The sequence below is a fragment of the Leucopleurus acutus genome, assembly GCF_964270905.1.
Source record: "Leucopleurus acutus genome assembly, chromosome: 10".
Lineage (NCBI taxonomy): Eukaryota > Metazoa > Chordata > Mammalia > Artiodactyla > Delphinidae > Leucopleurus > Leucopleurus acutus.
This window is the reverse complement of record NC_139153.1, coordinates 80,682,838-80,698,059: the sequence shown is the minus strand read 5'-3', so window position 1 is coordinate 80,698,059 and position 15,222 is coordinate 80,682,838. Positions and strand designations below refer to the sequence as shown.

The 15,222-nt window shown below is 42.0% G+C and overlaps 1 protein-coding gene across 1 annotated transcript; it reads right to left on the bottom strand.

Moving 5' to 3' along the window:
* Positions 1-5,457: 5,457 nt before the first annotated feature.
* LOC309968027 (DLA class II histocompatibility antigen, DR-1 beta chain-like) lies at positions 5,458-13,906 on the bottom strand. The gene is made up of 6 exons (XM_082849117.1): positions 13,801-13,906; positions 9,958-10,227; positions 7,422-7,703; positions 6,555-6,665; positions 6,063-6,086; positions 5,458-5,780 (listed from the first exon to the last, which is right to left on the bottom strand). Exons 1-6 carry the CDS (start codon positions 13,898-13,900, stop codon positions 5,767-5,769), a joined length of 801 nt encoding a protein of 266 aa, XP_082705243.1. The 5' UTR covers positions 13,901-13,906; the 3' UTR covers positions 5,458-5,766.
* Between the last annotated feature and the right edge of the window lie 1,316 nt (positions 13,907-15,222).

Here is a 15,222-nt window from a genome sequence, read left to right as displayed (position 1 = left end):
TTTAGTCCATCTTGTTTAATGTGTCATTTAAAGCTTGTGTTTCCTTATTTATTTTCATTTTGGTTGATCTGTCCATTCGTGAAAGTGGGGTGTTAAAGTCCCCTGCTATGATTGTGTTACTGTCGATTTCCCCTTTTATGGCTGTTAGCATTTGCCTTATGTATTGAGGTGCTATGTTGGGTGCATAAATATTTACAACTTATGGATTGATCCATTGATCATTATGTAGTGTCCTTCTTTGTCTCTTGTAATAGTGTTTATTTTAAAGTCTATTTTGTCTTATATGAGAATTGCTACTCCAGCTTTCTTTTGAGTTCCACTTGCATGGAATATCTTTTTCCATTCCCTCACTTTCAGTCTGTATGTATCCCTAGGTCTGAAGTGGGTCTCTTGTAGACAGCGTATATACGGGTCTTGTTTTTGTATCCATTCAGCCAGTCTATGTCTTTTGGTGGGAGCATTTAATCCATTTACATTTAAGGTAATTATTGATATCTATGTTCCTATTACCATATTCTTAATTGTTTTGGGTTTGTTTTTGTAGGTCTTTTCCCTCTCTGTGTTTCCTGCCTAGAAAAATTCCTTTAGCATTTGTTGCAAAGCTGGTTTGGTGGTGCTGAATCCTCTTTGCTTTTGCTTGTCTGTAAAGGTTTTAATTTCTCTGTCGAATCTGAATGAGATCTTTGCTGGGTAGAGTAACCTTGGTTGTAGGTTTTTCCCTTTCATCACTTTACCCATTTTCTTAACTTAGACTGAAACTAATTTTTATCACATTGAGTTATTATGAAAATTTCAAATTAAAATGCAAGCAAAATAGTTAGATATCATGCTTAGTGATATTATAAATTCCATTAGTTTTCTTCAAAATTTTTACAGCCTTTTGATAAAAATCTAAGGGAAGCAAAATAAAAATAAGCCAAACAAGCACAAATCATGGCAGCATGACCTTGAAGGGTAGCAGAATATACCACCACACAATATGCCTCTTTGGCATAAGGATTATTTTGACCTCACAGGTGGTTTTAGATAATAGAATTTAAATTACTTGTTGGCCACAGGAGTCTGCAAGACCAAATATCTCCTGCGAATACCTCTGGTATTATAGAAACTCAAATACAAAAAATTATTAAGGCACTTGGCTAAAAGAGACTAGTGCCTCTTCGTGTACACTTTTATTTATTTGGTACAGAATGGTTTGGTTCATGGGGCCTATGAATAGATGCCTATTTCAGCCCCTTGGTATTTTCCTTCTGATAGCCATCATTGTTGACTCCCTGACGAGCTGTGTTCTCTCAAGGGTTTTATAGGTGTTCACAGCACCATTAGTACATCAGATTGTCTTGCTGTGCTTTGAGAAAGAGAAACAAGATGAACAATGAGATGAACAGCAAAAACCTTCTTCAAAAGTGATTTCATAACCTGTAAGTTTCACAGCGAAACAAGTCACCCTGATGATAACTGAGTGTGCTAATAACAAACACATGAGAGGATGACCAAAAGGGGGGAATTGCTGAAGTAATTACACAAGGAGGCCATTAGACTGAGATGGCTTGAATACCTTGGTAGCCTGCATAAGCAAACCCAAACCCAAGCCAGATCTAATATCCGTTAATGCATTCGTATCCCAGAAAATGAATTTAAGAGCAACCAGTCAGGGCTTCCCTGGTGGCACAGTGGTTGAGAGTCCGCCTGCCGATGCAGGGGCCGCGGGTTCGTGCCCCAGTCCGGGAAGATCCCACATGCCGCGGAGCGGCTGGGCCCGTGAGCCATGGCCGCTGAGCCTGCGCTCCGGATCCTGTGCTCCGCAACGGGAGAGGCCACAACAGGGAGAGGCCCGCGTACCGCAAAAAAACAAAACAAAAAAAAAAACAAAAAAAAAAAAGAGCAACCAGTCACAAACACCCAACTAGGCTTTTGCAAGTAAGGCGGCCACTTAAGTTATAGCCAATCAAATAATTTCCTTTCTTTCCTACTGCCTCATTTTTATAAAAGTCTTTCCCACAGCTTATGTTGATGGAGTGCTCCTAACCACTTTCAGTTTGGCACTGCTGGATTTGAGTTGATATTCCCTCAAATAAAGTCTTGAAAAAAATTTGGTGGGTCTCAGTTTACCAGATTGTAAATGATATTGTATACTTAATTTTTGTTTAATGCCTTCATTGCCATATATAGAATACAAATCGATTTTTTGGGTTGATTTTGAATTCTGCAACCTTGATGAACTTTCTTATTAGTTGTAGCAGTGGGGTTTTTTTTGAGGGGGGAAAGCATTCCTTGGAATCAAGAAAATGATACCATTTGCAATAGCATCCAAAAATGTCAATTATCAAGGAATAAATCTAATAAAAGATGAGTGAGATTTCTATAGTGGAAACTACAAATCATCATTAAGAGAAATTAATAGAACTACATAAATGATGAGAATACAAAATTTGGAGATCGATCATAAGAGTAAATATTTTAAAGATGTCAGTTCTCTCTAAATTAATCCAAATTCAGTAAAAATCTCATTAACATCATGGCAAGGAATTTTGTTTGCTGGCTTTCTTGCTAGTTTTGTTTTGTTTCTTCACTGTTTTGGGGTTTTCTTGGTGGTGGTGGTGGTGGTGGTGGTGGTGGTGGTGTGGGAGGATTGCCAAGCTGAATTTAAAAATTCACATGTAAATACTATAGTCTTAGATTAGCCAAAAACATTTTGAAAAAATAAACTGGAAGAAATTCAGCACAAGATAATGAAAGCTATATGAGTTAACATTGTGTGATATATTAATTGATATAGTGTGGTGTTGGCTCAAGTATAGACAAACTGCACAACAGAACAAAAGAGAAATTCTAGAAACAGATCCCCTCACAAATGCAATGCTCTGGTCTACGGTGACACTGCAGAGAAATGGGGGAAAGATGGTCTTTTCAATAAATGCTGCTAGGTCGTCTGAAAGTCCTTTTAAGGAAATTTAATGTGACACCTACTCAAATTTCAATAAAAACCAATTTCAGATGGATTGGAAAAATTTAGTAAGATTTAACATTGAAGTAAACGGGGCCTTGGATTTCAATTGACAGATGATCTAAATTTCTTTACCAGATGTACCACTATACAGATTGTCTTTTTTTTTTTTTTTTTTTTTTTTGCAGCATGCGGGCTTCTCACTGTTGTGGCCTCTCCCGTTGCGGAGCACAGGCTCCGAACGCGCAGACTCAGCGGCCACGGCTCACGGGCCCAGCCGCTGCACGGCATGTGGGGTCTTCCCAGACCGGGGCACGAACCCGTGTCCCCTGCATCGGCAGGTGGACTCTCAACCGCTGCGCCTCCAGGGAAGCCCCCAGATTGTCTATTTTGAGTCAGTTTTGGTAAATTATATGGGGTAGATTAAAGAAGGGTACAAATTATTTGCATTTATCTCATGGAGACGTAGATTGTATATCCCCTCCCCTTAAATCTGGACTGACCCTGTACTCACTTAGACCATTATAATGTGATGGAAATTACTCCACACAAGTTCTGAGACTAAGTTTGAAGAAGTCTTGTAGCTTTTACTTTCCTTTCTCGGGAGTCCTGAGGCATCAGGCTTGTCTTCACAGCTGATGGGACCACATAGCCCACGTTAGAGGCACTGGAACTTCATGCAGAGGGAGAGAGTGTCTCAGTGTCCCAGATGAGCCTCCAGAGGACCCCAGCCCCAGCTACTGTCTGACTGCAGCCATGTGAGAGACCCTCCATGGAAACCACCCACTAAGTTCAACCAACTCTTAGAATTGTGAAAAATCATCAAATAGCTACAGTTTTAAGTCACTAAGTTTGGGGATGATTTGTTACACAGAAATAGATCATGAAATTTAGTGTTTTTCAATGAATTTCATCTAAAATATCAAATCTACTGGCATAAAATTCTTTATAATATCTTCTTAGTATCTTTTTAATGCCTGTAGGATCTTTAGGCATATTATCTTTTACATTCCAGGTGTTAATAATTTGTAATTTAGATTTTTTTCTGCTTTAGCAATCTTGTAGGTGATTTATTTAAAAAGTGAAAGAAAGAAAATCTTCTAGTTTTGTTAATTTTCTTTATTATACATTTATTTTCAATTGTATTAATTTTCTCTTTTACCTTTATTATTTCCTTTCCTCTATTTTTCAAGTTAAATTTACTTTTCCTAGATGCTTAAGATAAAAGTTTAGGTCTCGGGCTTCCCTGGTGGCGCAGTGGTTGAGGGTCCGCCTGCCAATGCAGGGGACCATGGGTTCGTGCCCCGGTCCGGGAGGATCCCACATGCCGTGGAGCGGCTGGGCCCGTGAGCCGTGGCCACTGAGCCTGTGCGTCCGGAGCCTGTGCTCCGCAACGGGAGATGCCACAGCAGTGAGAGGCCCGCGTACCACAAAAAAAAAGTTTAGGTCTCTGATTTTTATATATTTTTCCTTTCATAATATAAGCATTTAAATCTATAAATTTCCCTCTGGAGATTCCTTGGGTTGCATATCACATGTACTGAAAATCTATTTTAACATTCCCGTAGTTTTCTAATTTCTCATCTGATTTATTCTTTGATAAGCCATGGATTATCTAGAAGTGTATTACTTCATTTCCCAAAACCGGCTACTATCTCAGCTAAATATTCCTGATTACAGAATACAGAAAACTCGAGATAAAACAGAGAATGAAGCAAAGAAACCTACCAGACCCACATGTGACCAAAATTCAGGAATAAAAATAAAAACAATTATTGAAAACCTCTTGTTGGGGCTCAGGGAAGGCTATTCCCAAATATGCCACAATGGCATATTGATTATTTTGAACTAGTTACTTAAGAAATGGCCAGTGCAAGAGGGACACTCTGACCCTCCTTCTGTCTCCCTGAAAGCAGGAAATAATCTCTCATGTGAAAGACGCACTCCCTGCATCTGGAAGTACGACACACTTATCACCATTCAGACCAAGAAACCTATATAAACAAACCTTGTTGCATCTTTAATTTGTTGATACTACCTCAAGCCCAAACTTTGGTTAGATTCTTCACTATTAGAGCACCCAAAACCTAAGTTTCTTTGTCCTGTCAATTACTCACAAACTTATTGTTTCTTTGTCTAAAAAGCATAAAAGCTACCTGCTTTGGCCACTTCTTAGGTCCTATTTCTAGAGACCTCCATGCACGTGAATTAAAATTTGTTTCTTTTTCTCTTGCTAATCTGTCTTGCATCAATTTTATTAATAGTCTAGCCACAGGAACTCAGGAAGCATAGAGAGGGAAATTCTCACCCTCCCGCTGCCCACCCTCCCCAACAGACACTCCCTTTCTCTCTCTCTCTCTCTCTCTCTCTCTCTCTCTCTCTCTCTCTCTCTCTCTCTCTCGCTCTCTCGCTCTCTCGCTCTCTCGCTCTCTCGCTCTCTCTCTCCCTCTTTACGTTTTTGCCTACGTTTTTCCTTGAAGCTCTATCAGGCAGATGCTTCTCACTCCACGTTTATTTGAGCAAAACTTTGTAAAGAAATGTGGGTTAAAGATGTGTTCACATGAAAGGGAGGCCATAAGCCTTCAATATAAAAGGGACCAGGAAAGAATGAAGATAGGATACTGCTTTCAATATTCCAGATTTCCAGGTCAAGGGGCAGGGGCTGAGGAAGCCATCAGGGAGGAGATTTTCTGCAGGAGCAAACCAGATCTTGAGAAAGTACTCTCTTTGTGGATTAAAAGCCCAACAGGAAACACTTTCATGCTGCAAAGTAGCTAAGCCAGAAGGTTCTTTCTCTTATGAGTGTCATTATCTTCACTTCAGTTTAGGAGTCCTGCAAAAGACAGAAGATAGCGTTGTTTTTACTACAAGCTAATTCTACAAGCAGCTTCTTTCCCCCTCTCCCAGGGTCTCATGTTAAAGCAGTATTGTAAAAAGGGAAAAAAAAAATTCCTAGATCTCCCTGAGCCAAAGCTACTTTAGAGAACTGGCCTTTTGTTAAGTGGCCAGAAGAAGTTTAGAATTCAAAGTCTTTCCCATTATGTCTGTCTTGTCTTCTCTACAACCAGTTCTAGGAGACCAAATCTATCTCTAAAAGAGGATTAAAGGGCATTACCTGTTGGCTGAAGTCCAGAGTGTCCTGGGAAAGAGAAGAGAAGATATATATTTAAAGGATATGGAAGGAATTCTGTCCCCAGCCCCAGGCCCCCACCTGATATATCTCTACCCCACAACATATATCCCCTAATGCCAGGGTAGACAGGAGAGCAGACACTAGGAGCATGTGATCCATGAAGTTTCTGTCACACAAATCCAGTGTAATTTCATCAGCCTTTGTGTCTCTTCCCGCATTTGCCCCAGGATCTCCACCCAAAATCTCCATGCATGTTAACTCTTCTTTTATCTCTACAGGCCATCACCTCTTATTTTTCAACCATAAGTAACCATGAACTGTTGATTTCTGGATTTCCGGAAATTTGAGGTCAATAAAGGGGAAATAAAAGTTTTACACAGGGTCACCGATATACAGCGAACAAACTTGAGCAAAACCATCTTTCTTCCTCCAAAAAAGTCTGTGGGGCATCTCAGCTGCCAACAGGTTCCTTACCTTTCTGATTCCTGAAGTAGATGAACAGCCCCACCCCAAGGAAGAGCAGACCCAGAACAAAGGCCCCGATTCCACTCAGCATCTTGCTCTGAGCAGATTCAGACTGTGCCCCTGAGAAAAGAAGCTAGTTTTAGTGATTCTTATCCCAAATCCAACTTCTCTAATTGAGATTCTGAGATTGAGATCTTTGAGAATGGGGAAAGAAGGATGCCCTGGAAGAACTAGATTGACTGGTCATTTCTGGAAAAGAGGTTAAAAATACAGAGTAGCTACAAGGTTAAGACATTGAACCCATTTAAATATCACAGCCCTGACGTAAGGCCATGACTACAACATCTGATGGGTGAGGACCCTGGGGCTGAATGAGGTTAAGGAGCTTGTCTAGGGTGACAGAGCTAATAAAAGGCAGAACTGAGGTTGGACTCCCCTCATGTCAGGAAGGTCCCTATATTGTAGAGGATGTGCCCCTTCTCAGATCACAGTGAACATCTCAGAGAAACAGTGCCAGAAGTACAAGCCCAGCCTGAGGCAGAAGACTGGTGCCCAGGGCCATGTAGTGACCATGACCTGAGATTTCATGGAGGCTCAAAACAGGGACACCTCTTTTCTGCATGTCAGGCAGAATTGCCTCCCAGGGGGTGTAGGTACTTGTAGAAGATATCATAGGATATCTGTAAACTATCAGAGGATTTCTATCACAGGATATTATACGGTTCCTGTGATATCCTCAATAATAACCTCAGCTGAAGGAGAGGAGAACACAGAGCAAATGAACACATGCTGTGGGAGAGGAGAAACCTGTCACTCAGGGGTAAGCAAGCCCTTCCTTGGTAGGTGAGGAACTTATGAGGCCAGAAAGCTTCTCACTCCATTCCACTGTGACAGGGCTGGTCTGGCTGGGGTGCTCCACGTGGCAGGTGTAGACCTCTCCACTCTGAGGGACTGTTTCAAGCATCACCATGGTCTGGAAGGTCCAGTCTCCATTAGGGATCAGGCCTGTGGAGACCACCCCTGCCTCCTCTTCCTGGCCGTTCCGGAACCACCTGACTTCAATGTGGCCTGGATAGAAACCATTCACAGAGCAGACCAGGAGGTTGTGGTGCTGCAGGGGCTGTGTCTTTGCAGGATACACAGTCACTGTAGGTGCCACTAGGAGAGAAAAAGGTAGAGGGGATAAGTGAGGGAGACAGAGTAAGTCTTGTTGGTTGGCTGCCTTTCTGCCCCCAGTCTCCAGTCTCCGGCAGGCCTCCCTGAAAGCTGGCTATGTAGCCCAGCAGAAATTAGTGCCATAAGACTTGACTTTAATGCTTACAGTATGGGCCCATTAGATCTGACAGATGTTCAGGAAATTTGTTTTCTATTGTTTTGTTTTTCATAGCATGAAAGAGTTATTCATTGTTGAATTGATGTGTTTACAAATCTTTGCACAGTATATAGTGTATTATTAATAGCATGATTTCTGGAGCCAGGGTGCCTGAGTTCAAATCCAGGCTCTGCCTCCTACTGATTGATCCTAGGTGAGTTTTAAAATTCCTCTGTGCCTCAGGTTGCTCACCTGTAAAGGGGGATAATAATACTAACTTACCTCTTAGGGTTATGTGAGGATTAATGTACCTGAAGTATGTGAAACGATGGCTGGAACTTAGTCTTTAATATATGTTAGCTATTTACTATCTTCATTTACTTGGAGAGAAAATATGACTCAAAGCAGTGTGGATAAATTAGAGGACAGCTTGGGGTAGATGGGGAGACAGAAGATAAAATCCTGGGAATGCTACACTCACACCTTAGAACACCACAGAAAGGGTTCTACCCTGGGAAGCAGGAATAGACAAAGGTGACTCTTGAACTCTGAGTTGAGTTCCAAGGAAAGCATGATTCCTGAAAGGGAGAGAAAGGACCAAGTAAAGTCACTCATTAAAAAAAAACAAACAAAACCAAAACAAAAGCTTATTATTACACTCAGCTGATCAATTCTTCTGCTTTGCAAAACAAGCAGATCTATTACTGGAATTGTATCATTTTACAATTGTCTTTCTTTTTAAGCTGGCATTTCAGTTCAGGGCAGGGTCTGAGACTCATTAATATGTGTGCTTAGTTCCTGAGACAACCCTTGACACCACCAGCCACAATAAACACCATTATTATTTGCAAAAGAGAAACCTGGGGGAAAAAACATTTTTACAATAATGCAAAGTGGTAGATTTAAGATTGATGGTAAATCATCACTAACAATTTTGCAGTATATTTCATTAAATAAAAATGTTTAAATTCCTAACTTGGAATATAATGAACAGAATCAAAACATAAACCACAGACTGGAGAAAAAGCTAAATCAAATGTCAGCAACTTGTTACTCTTAATGCATAGAGAACTCATAAAATCACCGAGAAAACCGCCAGGACCCAGAGATAGTCAACAATAGATAATTCTTAGAGCCATAACAAAGGTCAGCCAATAAATATGTGAAAAATGTTCAAGAACCTTAGAAATCAAAGAAATTTTAAATAAAAACAAAAAGATATAAATTTTCAACTGTTTGGTAATGTTGAAAAAAGATCTAATAAAGGGGAATGTAAAGTAAAATGAGGTAAATTGTTACAAGTATGAAAAGGATAATATGTAACTACTCAAATACTACTAGCGTTATAAAAAATAGTAACATCAGCATATTAAGTAACAAAATTATAATTCAAAAAGTTGATTTCACAATCATTTCAACTATGTAAAATATATATACTAAGGAGGAAAAAAGCAAGAAATTTAGACCTGAAATAAGCTTCAGAGAGATCAGAGGTGCCACAGAGGCCCCCCTGCCCGCCCCTGTCAAAAAGTAGTCTGACACCTTTTTCTCAGTGAAGCGCTCCTACACACAGACAGACGCGGCACACTTATTTCCGGGGTGCCAGGAGTAAGAGGGTGTGTGCCCAGAGCACGCTGTGACTCTTCTCCTCACAGGCTCCCAATCCTTTCACTTTCCTCACCTCTCCTCCCCCAAACCTTCCCCCAACCATAGACACCTTGAAGTCCCTCCCGCATCTCTAACCGCCCACCCCAGTCGGGGTTTCCTCCCCTCCCCCGCCCCTCCCCCACAGGGACCACCAAGGACGCCCGGAGCCTCCCTCCTGCACCCCTCCCGCCACACCTCCCCTCCCTCCCGGGCCTCCCCACACCACACACGCTCTCTCCCCTCTCACAGTCACTGACAAAATCACACACGGTCTCCAGACAACAGGCTCTCACAGGAACCCGCCTAACTTGTACTTGCTCACAGCCCTACACACCCCCCGCCCCCCGAACGCAGTCTCCTCTGTCCCCGTCTCCGTGTCTCTCTGTCTCTGTCTCAAACACACACTCACACGCACTGCGCCCCCGCCCGCTGGCCGCCCAGCCCCGCGCTCACCTCGCCGCTGCACCGTGAAGCTCTCCACAGCCCCGTAGTTGTGTCTGCAGTACGTGTCCACCTTGGCCCGTCTCCGCTCCAGGAGGTCCTTCTGGCTGTTCCAGTTCTCGGCGGTTCGCCGGCCCAGCTCGGTCACCGCCCGGTACTCGCCCACGTCGCTGTCGAAGCGCACGAACTCCTCCCGGTTATAGATGTCTCTAACCAAGTACCGCACCCGCTGTGTCCCATTAGAGAAATGACACTCGGACTTAAACTGATACATGAAAAGTGCTGTGGGGACAGGAAAGATCTGATTACCTGGGCGGGCTCCTGGGAAGAGACTGAAGGCAATAACCACAAATGCAGGGCACCCAGACGGAGGACGGGACACTGACACTCCCTTATTGGCCCCACTGGCACCCCCAACTACCCCCGGGTTCATCTTTGATCTGCAGGGTCAAGAGAGACCATGGTGGGTGGAGGAAACCCCTCTGATCCTAAGGCATTTGGGATGCAGTCAGCTCTGTACTTGGCTGGAGACCTCCAAACCGGAGCCGGACGGGGATTTGCCCCATCACCACCTCCTCCTGAATGCCTCCACCAGAAAAACACTCTCTGCTTCCTCCTCTCATCCCATGACCCTTTAGCTGTTCCTGAAACACTTCCTTACCTAGTGCTGACCTTGTGCCAAGCCTGTGCTGCTGCCCCTGGGATTCCACAGAAGGAAAAACAAACATCTCCCCTACCTTCTAGGAGCATAAAATTTAATGAAAGTGATGGACAAAACCCAACCACACAAGAATTAATTATACAGGAGCCAGAAATGTCACAAGAAAAGCATGGAGATCTAGAACAGAGAATAATTTATGTTAGGGTGTTAGAGAAGTAGTCTCTAAAGACTGATATTTAAGATGTGACATGAAAGGTTAAGTTGATGTGAGCTGAAAGGGAGAGTGGGTGTAGGTGGGTGTATGTGAGGGAAAGAGGAGGCATATTTCAGGTAAGGGTAATATCGTGTGCAGAAGCTTGAAAGACATGATGAACTTCTGCAAGAAATCAGAAAAAAAAACAGTTCACTGAGCACAGAGAGTGAGGAAGGAGGAGGGTAAAAGACTAGACTGGAGAAATGGTGTGGGGTACTTAGAAGCCTCGGAGACAATGTTAGGATTTTGACTTCATACTAAATGTAATGGGAAACCCTAACCCTAACCTAGGTTAGGTAGAGATACGTGAAGCTACTGAAGTGTTACAAGGAGGGTCATTTATGTTTACTTTTAGGAAATAATTGTAGGTACCACATAGAGATTGGATTTTAGGAGTTCACAAGTGGAGACAGGGAGACCATTTAGGAACATGGTAGAATTCTCCAGTGAAGGTGTGCTTGTGGCTTCATTTAGTGTGGTACTGACAAAGACAGTAGTAAAAATAGAGTGAACAGACTTGGGGTAGATTGTTGTATGACTTGTTAATGAATTAAATGGTGGGGTTTGGTGGATAGAAGGTCAACCTTATCCCTCAGGACTCTGTCTTCACATATCTCCACAAATAAAAATCAAAGTTCTCACCATGACCATCAGGGCCTAATATGATCTGGCTCCTGATTTCCTTTCCAACCTCATCTTATTTCACTCCCCAACTTGTTTGCTCTGCTTCAGTCACTCTAGCCTTCTTTCTGTCCCTTAAACAGCAAACATCTTCCCACAGTTTGGCCTTTCCCTTGGTTCCTCTCCCTGGAGCATCTGTCCCTTAGATCCCTCACATGTCTGGTTTCTCCTCATCATTTATGTCTCAATTGAATGTCACCTTTCCAGGGAGAGCTCCCTAGACACTTGAATTGAAGGCAGGTGAATCCAATACTCTCTGTCCCATAACCTTGAACTATTCTTTTCAGAGGACTTGTTGCTCTCTGAAATGTTTTTTTGGTTTTGTTGGTTGTCATTGTTGTTGTTAAATGTTTACTGGATTGTTGTCTTTCTTGTCATTAAGTAAGTTCCAATAATTGGGGATTTTTCTATCTTATTCAAATAGGATTGTCTGAGCCCAGAATAGAGCCCAGCATATAATAATAGTTGCTCAGAAAAATATTTGTAGTCTAAATTAATAAACCCAGGGTTCTAGGAAATGATTTTTGTGGGCATCCCAGAAAGCAAGAAAGGGTTCAGCTCCAACACTCTTTTATTCTGATGACACATTATATCCCTTCTACTTCTCATGAAAAACCCAAATTTCCTCTTTCTTCTTCTACTAGTTGGAAGAAACATTCACAGGTAGAAAATGGTAATTTTAAGGGAAGGGGAAGAGTTCATTATGTTTGAAATCATCCTGTGAACCTGTTATAATGCTGAGGGTTTGTGCATACTTCGGGGATTATCAGATCTGGTGATGACATAGCTGGGGAAAATAGGGAGGAACTAAAATTTGAGGTAACCAAACATAGCTGATTAAGGAAAACAGAGGGCATGATGCATGATCTTATGAAATTTGGGTCCAAGACTCCAAGAGACCGATGAGTTCCCTTGACTTGCTTACCAGCTTTCAGCCCAATGGGATGGAAAGAACTTTCACACTGTCTGTACCCTAATGAGGTACATGGTTTCCCATGTAAAACTGCAGATATTTGACTATCTGTGAACTACAAAATCAGAATTTCATATAATTTATTCTATGTCTCGGCCAGAGAAGGGGGAGATAGGAGGGAAACTGATAGTATAGAAAGGCTCAGGCTTCCCTGGTGGCGCAGTGGTTAAGAATCCGCCTGCCAATGCAGGGGACACGGGTTCGAGCCCTGGTCCTGGAAGATTCCACATGCTGCAGAGCAATTAAGCCCATGCACCACAACTACTGAGCCTGCACTCTAGAGTCCGTGATCCACAACTACTGAAGCCCTCATGCCTAGAGCCCATGCTCCGCAACAAGAGAAGCCTCCGCAATGAGAAGCCCCCGCACCGCAACGAAGAGTAGCCCCCGCTTGCCACAACTAGAGAAAAACCTGCGCACAGCAACAAAGACCCAACTCGGCCATAAATAAATAAATAAATATTTTTTTTTTAAAAAAAAAAAGAAAGGCTCAAAATAGATTCATAATGGTCACTAACCTGTGTTGGGTGTTCAGAAGATGGCTTACATTTTTTAAGGCATCAAAGAACACCCCATAGGTGCTCTTTATCTACAGGGTCATTCCAAGTACTAAGAATCCCTGCTTCAGCTCCAGGGTGCCTTACCCAGGAGCAATAGAGAGAAAACTAACCCCAACTTCTGTCAAAGAACTCCTAGTACAGGGATTCAAACCTTATTAACATTGGAGTTCAGGGAAAATGGAAAGAAGATAATGGGGGAGTTCCCTTGATACATCCTCATATATTAGGGAGAGGTAGCAGCATCACAGATCCTGTTGAGGACATAACACAGGACCTTCTAGGAGAGATCTTCCTAATTATTTAGATTCTCCATAAAATCTTCAGAGAAACTTTCCCTTTTTCTTGTACATTCAACATAATAAAGAGATCTGTTAATGGAGAATTATTTTAACATCATTTTTTCTAAATCTTTGCAAACACCTGAAGGGATGGGATGCAAGGCTGGGGAAGGTTCATTGCAGGACACTTGAGAAGAAATAGACTATAGATATGGAGGCTACGTATGCCACACTCATTGAGAGGGCAAGTATCCAGGCACCTTTTGTGGTAGATAGATTGGAGATACATGTGATAAAGATAGGTGGTCACTAAAAACAAAGTCACTGCACCACCAGGGAAGCCTGAAAAGTCACAACTTTTAAAGAAGGCTGGTCTGGACACAGAGATAAAGCTAACTCCCTTCCTTCCCCCACCCCACAATAGCTCACCCCCCAAAGTGTTCACTTACATGGGGTCTCCCTGGCCCAAGCGAGGGGCGGGCTCAGCACCATCAGTATCACTGTCAGAGCTGCCATCCAGGAGCCTCCGGAGAAATACAGGGACACCATGCTGGAGAACAGGAGAGGACAGGGTGTGAGGGGAGCAGGCAAGCCTCGCTGAATTGGAAACTGCGACTCTCCTCCACCCAAGTGATACCAACCAAGGAATTCAGTATTTGCTCCTGGATTGGGTTAGCTCAGTGTTGGAGAACCAATCAGCATCACAGACGAGAAACATCATCAGTTACTGGTCAGAGATTCAGTGTGAAGGTGCTCTTCTGAAACTTAAGAATTTCCTCCATTAAAAGGATTGTTTTAATTTAGTGCTTTAAATGTTTGATCCAGTTGTATCTGACACATTTTATTTGGGCTTCTCTTGAGAGCCAGCTCCCTGCTGGTCAATGATGTGTCACATGTTTGAGCCTAAAGATCATTCATTTCTCTTACTCGAAGACATAGATATTTTGACAAATATATGTGTGAGTGTGTTTAGGAGTTGAGCAGGTAGAGAGAAAGTGATTGCAATTTAGGAGACCTTTAATTTGGTCCTTCTTGTACTTGTAGATTTGGGGAAATTATTTAACCTCTGCAACTGAAATGAAGGCACTGTGATCTTTCAGGTATAACAATACTGAAAAATGCTGTGATTCTCTGCATGCTTTAAGGAACACCATCCCCTGGTAACTGATGATGTGACAATTATAGCTGTTGTTTAGAGTATAATCAGTACTTCCTGACAGGCAGGGGTGTCTCTGATAAACTAAAGGAAATGGAAATTTAGTGAATTACTTAACAGAGTGAAAAAACTTTACAGGTTTGTCTCCTGATGCTGTCTAAGTTTAGTGGCACCTCCAGAATATTCATACAGAAAGGGGCTTAGAGGAGGCAATCTGCATGGAATGGAAGATCTTGAAGGCATCTTTGTAACATTTAACTTAACAGTGTGATAAAGCCAGCTGTACTGATCAGAGTTTGCAAGTGACTGAAAGATCGATAAAAAGTCAAAGTCAGCCTTTGACACAACACCTCCTCTTTAGAATAATTAATATTTTATGTAAAATACGTTCAATTCCTTATTCTTGGCTCCCATTAGGATTTTCTTACTTTCTTGGGAACATGTCCTCTTATAATTCACCTTCTCTTGCTTTATCCCCAGAAGATATTATAAGAAGATGTTGCTAATGAATACATTATGGAGTGTTCATAAATAGAACCCTATGAAAAAACTACGAATTATACCCTTTGATGTAGTCATATAATCTTAAAAATGTAATTCTACTTTTAGATTATTATTACACATTATATTAACATAAATATAATATTTCAGATTTAGAATGGACTTTAAATGCAACTATTTATTTAAAATTATGCATTAATTCACACCTCTGCCC